This window comes from Thunnus maccoyii, chromosome 20 (assembly GCF_910596095.1).
Source record: "Thunnus maccoyii chromosome 20, fThuMac1.1, whole genome shotgun sequence".
Lineage (NCBI taxonomy): Eukaryota > Metazoa > Chordata > Actinopteri > Scombriformes > Scombridae > Thunnus > Thunnus maccoyii.
This window is the reverse complement of record NC_056552.1, coordinates 24141694-24153945: the sequence shown is the minus strand read 5'-3', so window position 1 is coordinate 24153945 and position 12252 is coordinate 24141694. Positions and strand designations below refer to the sequence as shown.

The following is a 12252-nucleotide window of genomic DNA, read 5'->3' as shown; positions in this document are numbered from 1 at the left end:
GATCGTCTCCTGCAAAGCTGGCCAGCTCTTACTACATACTTCAGGTCCACTGGGGAGACCTGTCCTGTGGCACTGAAGAGGATTTTTGGAGATGATTTGAAAAAACTGGAGCTGCTGAGATTTATCTGCTTTTTCCACAGTGTGGGGTGTGTTTCTGACAAACTCATAAAAAAGCTGGAGGAACTAAAGCATCTGCATCATAGATGTTTACGAGGAGGTCCGAAAGTTCAAAATGAAGATGCTTCAGCAGAAACAGGACAGCTTTTTTGGACACTAGACCAAGCAGCTGATGGACAAACAAGTGTCAGCACAAAGGTCCAAGCAGCAACAGGACTTTGTGAAGTTCTTTGACTCTATAACACATTGACAAGTGGTTTGATTTCTTACCAGAAAATGTAACTGGCCTACATGAGGAGTTCTCCTTCATTGACCTGGAGAAGGTGGTGGCTGTCCTCAAAATGACAGATACAGTCAGTATGGACCAACTCTATGAAGAGTTTTGTGCTAGCCGGGAGAATATCCAGAAAGCCAGACAGGATACCACAAAATCCACCAGTGAGAAGTGGCAGTTTTCCAAAACATAGGGAAATCCAACTTGATCATGTTCAGGATGTTTCATTTGTCCTCAGTGTGCCAGACTCAAATGCCTTTGTAGAGATGATTTTCTCTCTGATGACCATTGAATTGTCAGATTCAAGAAACAGATGCAGCATAGAGCTGATCAAAAATGAACTTCAAATATCTGTGAACTGTGACTTGTCATGTAAGGACTTCTCTCTGGCTGTGCAAAGGGACAAAGGACTGCTTGAATCAGTCAAGAGCAGCAAAACATATCCATGGAAAAAGTACACTTGGTGAGTCATGCCCCTTCCTCTTTTGCATTTGAAATATGTTTTTTAGCTGTAAAGGTCTAAATCGTGATTTCTTTGATCATGTATTTTGAGGTTTATTCACCGAGGCTAAAATAACATTGAGTAGGTGATTGCTGAGTGCATTACTGATGAGTGGCATGAGTAACAGGTGTATCATAGTTCTGTGGTTTTATGATTTGCATTTTATTTACTATGTTTATTATGTCATATTATGTGTTGATTGATAGGCTTATATTTGTCCAAATAGATTTTATGATGAGCCCAACCACCTTTAAAAAAAGAATATTATCATAGCCTACAATTATATTGGCAGCATATGTATTCTTTTTCTGTATATCATCTGTGCTAGGATTATTATGATCTTGCAGAAAAATTAAACTGAACGAAAAAAAAAAAAGTTTAATTCTGTGTTTTTAGTTTGGGTGGCAAGGGTTAGACAGCAAAGTTAATTGCTATATTAGGTTCAGTTTCCCCATAAGTTTCTAATTATTAGAGCTATTAGTCTAATTTGAGCTGTAGACTAAATGGATTATACACATTTTTTGCCTTTCCAGTTGAATAACAGTGGCACCACTGGCACCACTGCCACTGGCAAGCTACCTTTTGTCCCTTATTTTGTAGTGAGAAAGTTGGCTATGTCTGTGGATTCAATAGAGAGGTAGCTTATGTTTAGCCTAGCTTAGTACAAAGTCTATAGGCAGCAGGAAACAGCTAGCCTACTGTGAACAGACATCCTGGTTTGTCCGGGAGGTCCTGGTTTCAAGCTGGGTTTCCCCGAGTCCCGACAAATATCTGTAAAACGCTAAAATGTCCCAGTTTTCAACATTCACTACTAAATTGTCCTGGTTTTCACTACAATTAAAATAACTATAATATTATACTTGTTTTCAGCACTTACATAGACGTTTATCATGTTCTGTCCCACTCATTATATAACCCAATTTAAAAACATAAATACACCACATGTCTGAATTCAACGCTGATTTGTATGTATGTGTGTCAATCAATGTGTCGTTGTCAAGGCTGTTGCAGCCTATGCCGCTTGTGGCTCTGTCTGACAGAACCTGTCAGCATGCTAGCGGTTAGCTATCATGCCGAGGAGAGAGTCGGTCTTTCCTAAAGATCTCCAGGAGGCTTACTACTTCCTTTGTAAAGTACCAACGAAAATGCAGCGTTCTGCACACACTGCTAGAGTACATTTTTCGTTGTGCATGGTTGACATGTCGATATAAAAGATCATATTAAGACAGTCAAACATAAGCGGTGGTTTCCCTGAAAGCTGAGAGCTCCAGAAAAGAAAGTCTAATAAGAAAGACTGCAAAGCGTAAAGTACCTGGCAATCTTCTTAAAGGTAGCTTTCTTTAAAGGCTCTTTCTCAGTTTTTGTTATAAACGAAGTGTAATTGAGATTTAACGTTTTGACATTTTCATCTTTGAAAACTCACGACCAGCTCATGGCATAGTGTTGTTAAGATACAAGTTAAATTATTTTTATGTTATAGCCTATAAAGTTATTTATAGCGCATACATGTGTGCGTGCACGAATGTGCAGTACACTTAAGGGTACTGGTTTGCGAGGTTGAAAATATGGTTACCCTAAGCTAGCCTGAGGTAGGAGATACGTTTTCTAGCAGGTCTTATTTGTCTTTTATGTCATGTTAGCTAGTTAGCAAACTCACAACCAATAAGAGAAAATTGGGTTTTGTTCCATTGGGGAAGTGCACAAACTCGGCAGCCTCACCACAGAACTTTGAGAGAGTCTCTAAAGTGCTTGCTCTCAGCAAACTTGGCCAGAGAATGACAACTTAAAGGTAGTGAGTGAATCTCCAGGTTTACTGAGTATACTGTGTCACTGAGGGGTCAGTTACCTTTTTGACAGCATGATATATACTATATGTTACTTTCTGGTTCAAATCTCAGTGAAAGACAGCAAAAGCCACAGAAACAATCATGGTGTGATAACTCTGCTGCAGATAGGTGGTTGCTGAGCTATTGTCCTCATGAACAGTGCTTTCATGGGCTTATATTTGTACTGACGGAAATTAAAATTGCTCTAAGCAGCAACATACTGAACTTACTACTGACCTAAAACAGTGCCACAACATCATGGTGTTACGAACAATGATGGAACCACTTGTTGATGTACAGAATGTACTGATGTGTTTGAACAGTGATGTGATCACTTGTCCTAGAAAAGAACAACCTACAAAGTCTGTGATTCTAATTCTTAAAACGGAACTGAACAAAACGATTGAAATCAGCTAAATTTCCACCTCTAGTGAAGGAGCAACCATTGTATTGAACACAGACATGAAACTGATATTGATCTTCTCACCTAACTCTCAGTAAGACATTAAACACGTTAATCTCAGCAGAAGGTCAATCGCTTCAACCTTACCTGCCCACATTGAGTCTGCCCACTGAGATTCAACTCAAACAATACAATTATTGCAGTCTGTTTCATTAAAACTCCAACCTGCAACTGGGCAGATAGTGAGGTTTTGTCTCAGGGATATTAGTCCCCTGCAGAGCACACAAAATCACATCGTCAATCTAATGAAAGTCTAATTGAAGACTAATAACAATGAGAAACCCAACAGTCACAGCTATAATGGAAAAGCACTTCTCTCTGGTTTGAAGTAATGTGGCTGCTGCTACTCCATCACCACGCTTTCTCTACAGCAACAGCGATCAGTTACTTTTAGCTTTGATGTGATTGACTATGCTCTGAGTGAGGGTGTTGATTATCAATAATCACACCCCTTACAGGCAGTTCTAGTAGGAGGTCTCCCTCTTATCATATTATGAGAGGATGGTGGATTTCACATGGGGGTCAAAGGTGTGTCTGTGGAAGATCTATAGCTGATTTAACCTCTTGGTGCTGCCTAGGACCCAAGTCTTAAGTCTCAAAAAAGAGGCATCTTAAATACCCATAAATACTAGTAAGATACTGTGTATTCTGGGTAACAACAGCTGTACCTATGTGTCATGTTTAAATGAATCGATGGCATGGATTAATTTGTTTAAGAGTGACTTTTAGGCAAAAACTCAAGAAAGTCAAATAAAACAAAAACAATACATTAATCAACATAATGAATTACTTGAAATTTGAAAATGTATGGGAGACTTGGTTACAGTAGAAACACTGTGGAAATCTCTTTGTTCCAGTAAACTGATACAATCCCTGCAATCTGAATATTTCATAGAGCTGACATCAAATACCCACAGACTGAATTATTTGGCAGCAGATTCAAGAGTGGCAGGCTGTGATGGTGCTCCGTTCCAGGTCAGTACAAAAGCTCCGACTTAGGGCATATTTTGGTAAAAATCAAAACGGCGCGTCCTGCCACGATCCACATTATTCATACAGGAATGTAAAGTAACTCTAAACCAATGACATTTACTTTCTGCTGCCCCTAATACACCAGTGGTGTCTTCTCATATATTTGTGACCTTTAGTATAATGCCTTCAATCTACCCAGAGCCTGTTGTGCACTGCCGGTGATGATATCACAGCAGAGACACACAGCAGATGTGTTGGGATGACTGCTGTTCTGACTGATAATTCCATGCAGTAGGAATCAAAGTGGAAATCATGCATGCAGGTATGTACTTAACTTCAATAGGCTATTCCATGGAAAAATCCCACATTCCCACAACATAAAGAAATGACACATAAATTGGCAATATATATGCTCTGATAAAAGCCCAGAACACACTTTGAGGCTGAATTTTATGGCTTATTAAAGATAAAACAAGTGAGAGTATTACCATGTTTCTCCACATCCTTCAAAGGGTCAACTCCAGGAGAGAGGATGAAGAACATGGGCGTAGCTGGACCCGACTCTTCAAAGGAGACGGCAAAGTCCAGTGATCTGCCAATCACGTACTTGCTCCCCAGTTTCTCCTCTACAAAGTCTCTGCGGGGAGAGTATGACTCAGTTCTCCTCAACACTTTTTATTATCTTTGACGGACAAGCTGAACAACTTGAAAAATTGGAATCTTCTGTAGTACAGTGCATGATATAGACAGCTGCTTATACAAAAACCTTAACTCTAGTCACGTCTGCATGTCAGCAGCTCTTTTCAACCTCTCTAGATTAATTGCTTTGGTTTTTCAAACATCATGATTTGCTTGCCATAGGCCCAGCCTAAACCTTCAGTCATATAAATAGAGACATTACACATACTGTATAGATTGGGCTTGTTGGTTCTTTTTGAACAAAAATATTCATCATTTAACATATTTGCTGGCAGAATATTTGAAGATACAAAGCTCACATAAATGTTGTTTTGCTGGATAATTTCAAAATTACAGCATCTTAAAAGCTTAAATGATTTTACCAGCAGACACAGTTGTTTTTGATAAGATTAATACATAGCTTCAATTATGTATAACTCATTCCACAAATATACAGGTGAATTGCATGAGTCAGGGCAAGAAGCCTATATCACATTATGCAATAGGCTCTTTAGATTTGTCATCATTTCCACACCTGTTATTACTATTAATAAGCATTCTCATTATCTGCAATATGCAAATGAGGTAGGCAGAGGTATTGGACGAACCTGTTGGTGCCAGGTTAAGGGAAGCAATGCAATACTTCCAAGGAACCACTACAGTGTGCAAGGCGATGGTGGCCTTGCTAACTTCGCTAACATTATTCATACTGCAAGACTGTAATCAGTACTAGTGGAGGAGCTTGCTAGCAAGCATTGCAGCTAGCTTGGCCAACCACATCACCAGTAAACCAGGTCAAGCTGCTATTATTGATCGATTGCACATGTGTTGGCATCGGTTCTCCAGACTCCTTAGTCTGCATACATGGCTTCAGTCACAGTTCCCCTCACATGGACTCTCTTTTACAGATAATTTTAATCTTTTCTGGTAATGTTGCATGTTTTTTGCCACACATTGTGAGTGGACTGTACCCAAACCACTATGGCTCACAGATGTTAATGGAAAACAATCTCCATGCAGTCTCAGCTTCTCCACATGTATGACTGACCCCTGAAAACACCTGTGCTGCTTTAGACTCTAATGTGGTAATTTCCACTCTGCCCAGAGCCTCCTTTACTTCCAACACCCTCTACAGGTACAGACACTCTGTCATGATGGTGCCTCTATCGTCGAAAGTAGCAATACCATACCAATTAGTAGGCCTAGTTGCTTGTCTATTTCAGATTGTAATGATTTCAGCAATTATCAGTATTTTAATTCATATGATTAATACATAAATGCAAATGTAATAACTGTCTCGCTTTTTTAGACCAAATGGTTCTGTTTGAAAGGTGCAGTGTGTATAGTTTAGTGGCATCTAGTGGAATGGCCTTGACAGAAATGGAATATAATATTCATGTATTAATTGGTGTGTAATCACCTGAAAATAAGAATAGTGTTTTTGTTACCCTAGAATGAGCCCTTTATATCTACATAGGTCTTGGGCTCCCTTCCACAGAGCCTGCCATGTTGCACCACCATGTTTCTACAGTAGCCCAAAATGGACAAACCAAACACTGGCCCTAGAGAGGGTCTTTTGCGTTTTTTGCGAGTTTCGTAGGTTCTCCTACACACTTGGAAAGGGAAGGGTTATTCAGTTGGTTGCAATCTGCAATCTCACCATTAGATGCCACTAAATCTTACACACTGCTCCTTTAAATAATCTTGTGAAGGTCAATACTCAGCCTCCTGAGATGTCATGCATCCCTTTCACAACCACCTCTACTGAAATGATGTCTCTGCATGATTTCAAATTACGGGAAGGTCTTGGGCGATTACACTTAAATATTAAGAGTCTTCTACTTGAATGAACTTTTTCACACCCTGGTAAACGAATGCTGCCCTGACATCTTTGTCCTCACTGAAACTTGGCTTACTCAGAGTTTCAGATTTGGAAATACCTTTGGATGGTTACAGTATCTTTCGCATTGACAGAAAATCAAAAGGAAGTGGAGTATCGATTTATGCTGAAGACTTTTTATCGGCTTGTCATGTTGCTGCTGTCACACTACAAAAGAGTTTTAAATATATTGTTCTGGACATCTGCCCTAGAGGTAGTGACCATTTTACAGTTTTATCGGAATCTACCGTCCCCCATCCACAAATTGTGAGGCCCTGGAAGTAATCGCTAAATTAATATCATCACGTTAATTCTGAGCTAGTGACTTTGGGTGATTTTAATTAAGATTCTCAAAAAACTCTGCCAGACTACAAGAACTTTGCTTAGTGCTTAATCTACATCAGTTAATTTCTAGTCCTAAATGACCAAACAAATCAAATCCTTTTAAATCAACCATGATAGATCTTATATTAGCAAACAATCCACTTAATTACCCCACTACTGCAGTTTTTGCTCAAGACATCAGCAACCATTGCCTGGTTGCATGTATTAGAAATACTCAAAACCTCTAGACTAACACCAATCCTTACATAATAAAGAAAATGAATTTTTAAAACATTTTAATAAGCAAAATCAAAATTGATTTGTATCACTCTGACCTTGAAAAAATTAAAAACATTTCCAACTCCAACCTAGCTTTTAATCATTTTAGCAAAACTTTTAACAATGCACTTAATAAACATGCTCCCTATAAAAATTTTAGAGTAAAACACCACTCTAATCTCTGGTTCTCTCCAAACATTTCCAAAGCTCTTATTGTCAGAGATGCTGTTTGGAAGGCAGCCAAAACTACCAATCATCCAACTGACTGGCAGAATTTCAGGCACCAATGGAATAACTGTCTCGGACTTATTAGAAAAGCCAAATCTGACTTCTACTTGTGCTCATTTGCAAATACCTCTGGAAATGCAAGTAAATTTTGGAAAATGATCAAATCCTTGAAAAATAATTCCCCTGCCTCGCTTCCCCCTAAAATCTGCTTTGAAAATCAAATTATAACAAACAAATCAGATATGTGTGAAGTCTTAAATCATTTAATTTCACCTGGCAATATGTTTAACAAACAGTTCACCACTACTACCTTAAATGCTGGCTTTCCATCAGCAGGTTCTTCACCAAATATTCTCCACTCTGGCAATAAATTTTCTTTTTTATCAGTAAGCCAAGGTGAGGTGTACAGTAAACTGGTCATTTATTTTAAACCCTAAGAATTCTAAGGGTGAAGATAGTTTAGATACTTCACTTTTTCGCCTCAGTGCTGATTTAATTGCAGCACCTCTAGCTCACATTTTTCATTTATCATTGACATCAGGTAAAATTCTGAAAATCTGCACTGGTTATCACATTACATAAAGGTAGTGATCCTATTGCCTTAAATAACTACCATCCGGTCTCAAAATTGTGCTGCTTAGCAAAAACCTTCCCTAGTCCCTAGTAAATTCTCAACTAAAACTATTTCTAGAGTCAAAAACATATTACAGCCTGAGCAGTCAGGATTTAGATCAAGTCATAGCACAACAACAGCTGCATTATGTGCACTTAACAATATTATTGAAGCCTTGGACAATCATCAACGCTGTCCTGCACTCCAAAACTATGCTCGATTAGAGCAGATGAACAAACATTAAATGGTTTTATGACCATCTCTCAGATAAAACTCAGGCAGTAGTTTCCAACAGTTCCAAGTCTAGTCCCCTTAATGTTAGTATAGGTGTACCACAAGTACATTTATTCACCATATATATATAAACAATATCATCACTGTCACCCCAAATTGTAACGTTTTATGCAGATGACACTATTTTATATGCCACTGGCTCTTCTCTTAATCTGGCCATTGCAAATCTACAGTCTACTTTTGATACATTTCAGACCTCTGTCATCAAGCATAAGCTTGTTTTAAATTCTGGCTTTAAAAACTTGTCTTTCTAACAGTGGATTTCCTTGAATTTTAAATATAATTAAACTGAAACGCAAATTTCAAAAATGAATGTAAAAAAATAGATAAATAAATAAAATAAATAAAATATAAATATATATTTTAATAATATAAAAATAATAAATCAAAATAAATCAGATCAGCTATGTTGTAGTGCACTTTTACAACCTACTGAAAACTGTAGTGATTGTTAAGATGCCTGTTGAGTGGAGAGTGATCAATACTAAAACGATCATCCATCATGGTACTTTGAGAAGCAAGAAGTTTGGTAGAAATCATTGACTTGTATTATCCTGCCGTGTGTTTACATGCACTTGAGTAACCAGGCTACAGTCAGTTTCTCCAGAAAGCTGATTTCTTAATTGTCATGTAAACAAGAAACCTGCTTTCTGTAATGAGAGTATGGGATTAGAGAAACCTGGTTTCCACAGGCAGATTTTACTCCCTGAAGAACACCGATTTCTCTGGAATGTGTACACGTAACCAGGTTTCTAATCAGTGTTTAACAAATAAGCATGTGCACAATAACAGACTGCAGACAGAGAAAGCACGGCACTGAGCGGCTGGATGAAAGAAGAGATCATTACACGGAGCAAAGCGTCCACGTATGTGAAATAATAGCATCCCAAGTCTGAATGAAACTAAAACAAAGTAGCCTGTAGATGTCTTGATAAGTCAGTTTCTACCACAGAACATTTGACTGTTAAATTCAGACATATCTGTACTGTGAGGAAGAGCTCCGCTCTGCCCGTCTGTCTCTTAATGCGCTGTCCAGCTGCTTTGACACAAGATGCGCTGGATTTATAACACGAGGCAAAATGAGAGCATCGTTGAGAAACGGAATGCAGCACAATAATCTATTTATCTCAATTATCTTGTTTTCATAATCGTTGGAAACCAAAATCGTAATTGAAAATAAAATTTGATTAATCGCCCAGCCTGAGGCTCTACTGCAAAAACAGCCTAGTTATCTCTGCTCTCTGGTTACATTTAAATACAGTACAACGTCAAGTCTCAGGGCATTTTAACATTAGCTGTACCTCTTGTTCATACTGACCTTGGAAAAAGTGGTTTTAAATACTATGCTGCATACAAGTGGAATGAGCTCCAAAAAATATGAAGTTACATTCTCTTATTTCACTTGAACATTTTTAAAAGGTTGTACTTATGTACTTACAATTACCCTTGTAATTGCTTTTCTTAATTGTGAAAAATATATAATGTGTGTCTGTGAAATACCTGTGCTTCTGTCTGTTTATTTTTGTACATAGGTTTCTCTTGAAAAACGAGAGTACCTGTTTAAATTAAGGATTACATAAATAGATAAAAATCACTTCCCCTAACCTGGCACCAACTGTTTTGTCCACCAGCTCAGCCTTTCTAATTTGCATATTGCAGATAAAGAGAATGCTTATTAATACCAGGTGAAAATGCAAAGGCCCCATCAGTCATGTCTTGCACATTGTAGAGCCCCCTCGAGAGTCTCAGGAAAAGATCAACTTTTGGTCACTTGGGGGCAACAGGTTGTGAACAAAACATTGACATTTTATCATTTCATAAAGTTGGCAGGGTGAATGTGCATTTTTACTAATCCAGCAGACACAGAGCAACAATAGCATTTCATCACAGTCATGTTTCTGGTCACTTGGTGAATGTAAGTCCAATATTCACTCTACTTTTAGCTCTGTTTTTGGTCTATAGCAACTCACGAGGGAAACATCTGACTGTTTAGCTGCTGAATGATTCCCAAGTTTACCAGGTAGTCGCCAACTCTGTCTCTACTTTTCTCCTTTTTGGTGCTGGGCAATTAGTGTGTAGTGGTTGGGTGGGTACATCAGAACTTTTTAGCTGAAAACAACTTAAGTTGATGAGAGTGGTAAGTCTAAACCAAAACAGTAAAGTAAACCAAAATAATGAGCTGAGAGGTGTTCAGACACTCAGTAGAGCAGAGTCAGATGATGATGTCTGTGGGTTAGTCACTAGGATTGACGTGACTCACATTTCACATAGTAATTTCTTCCATTGTTAATATAGAAATATTGATTGCAAGATTGTACAGATGTCATTTACAGCTTGTAAAGATCTGATCTGCTTGCATTCTGATTGCAATGTGTTGTGGATACATTAAAATGTGTTTTTTCAAAATGTATATAAAATATGCGGATTAAGATTGCATGTTAATGCCAAGTGAGAATGTGGTCTAAGTTGAATTCACTGACATTGCTTGACAGAGGGTGAGGGCTTTTTTTCCTACTGTCGTCTTCAATAATTGAGGCTCATTGACTGTATCTGCAAAGCCGTGTAATTGAAGCTACTTTTGGGCAACAGACAAACACAGAGGCAGTCAGTGGTGAGCACAGGTGCCCCTGTCAACTCAAACTATAAGCCAAAGGTTAAGCTGTTTAACTTTTACCCTTTCACCAAACAACAGGTCAGTAAGATCCTTCACAGATCACAGAGCAAAGGGCAAATGATGATTCCAGCTCTCACCTGACAGCATACGTCATGCGGTCAGGCCTCAGGGCCCTCATCATGCACAGCCTCTGGAGTGAGGTTTTGTTCTTCCATTCCTGGGGGAATTTCTCTTTTTCCGGACACTCCGACTCTACAAACTTCTTCCAGCGTTTGGCGGAGCCCTCGATGTCTCGGTCCAGGTTCCTGAACTCTTCCATGGAGCACAGAGACTGGTGGTTGGGGGAAGAAAAGTAGAGAAAAGCCACTATATGTTTTAAAGTGCTGCTACACTCCGATCAGTGATGCACATTAAAGGTTTTGACCACTTCAGAAACATTTCACAATACACAGCAAAATAACTAACTTTGTTTGCAAAAGTTGTGGGGGGAAAAAAAAAACAGACAGGAGTGCTTATCTTTCCTCATGCCTATATAAATAATATTTATTCAAAAGGAAATGCTGAGCAAACGCGATCTCTTTCATAACGGGACGGGGGGTAGGGGAGGACTGAATATGCATCCTCTGCAGAACCAGTAGGAGATTCATCGTGATGCCCCGGCTGACAGACACCTTATCTCATCTGTGGAGACCAGCAGTGTCACGCAGTGCAGCCTCGAGCAGGTACACTCCCCTGACAAGCAGGTATACAGACACATGCAGTGTGTACGCTGTCTGCTGTCCGCACTATGACGAGGACCTTGAAATATTCCTGCAGCAGACATTTAGATTTTAAGATGTTATGGGGAAAAAAAAATATCCAAGTGAATCAATTAGACCTGTTCTTCTACTGCTCGCTAGTTGGCATGGAGCAAATGGCAGAGTGAGATGAAGTCACTTCAACTCGGTTTGTTTAATTATCACAGTCAGTTGGCAACCTCTCAGCCCCAGTGAGGGGAGGATACACTGGGTCTCAAGGGATTCCTGCTCTGCTAATATCATCAAGAGGGCCAAGCAATCAGAGGATCTTATCATGCTTTAAAGCTCTCCAACTGATTATGTTTCCAACTGCGATAAGAAAATCAAGTGACAGAATTTGATTAGTAGAGCCTTAAATATCCACAGTAGGTTTAGTGCAGTTGAGGAAAGGC

The 12252-nt window shown here is 38.9% G+C and overlaps 1 protein-coding gene across 9 annotated transcripts in view; it reads right to left on the bottom strand.

Annotated features, from left to right (window-relative positions):
• The window catches only part of dnah9 (dynein, axonemal, heavy chain 9), a 178908-nt gene that overhangs the window by 51919 nt on the left and 114737 nt on the right, over positions 1-12252 (bottom strand). For all 9 annotated transcript variants that reach the window (XR_006092993.1, XM_042398385.1, XM_042398383.1 and 6 more), the window contains 2 exons: positions 11201-11394; positions 4643-4791 (listed from right to left, as the gene is read on the bottom strand). Coding sequence is in view for 8 of the 9 variants with exons in the window: in XM_042398385.1 (XP_042254319.1) it covers positions 4643-4791; positions 11201-11394 (343 nt within the window). In the remaining variant the exon portion in view is untranslated. The remainder of the gene's footprint in view (positions 1-4642; positions 4792-11200; positions 11395-12252) is intronic.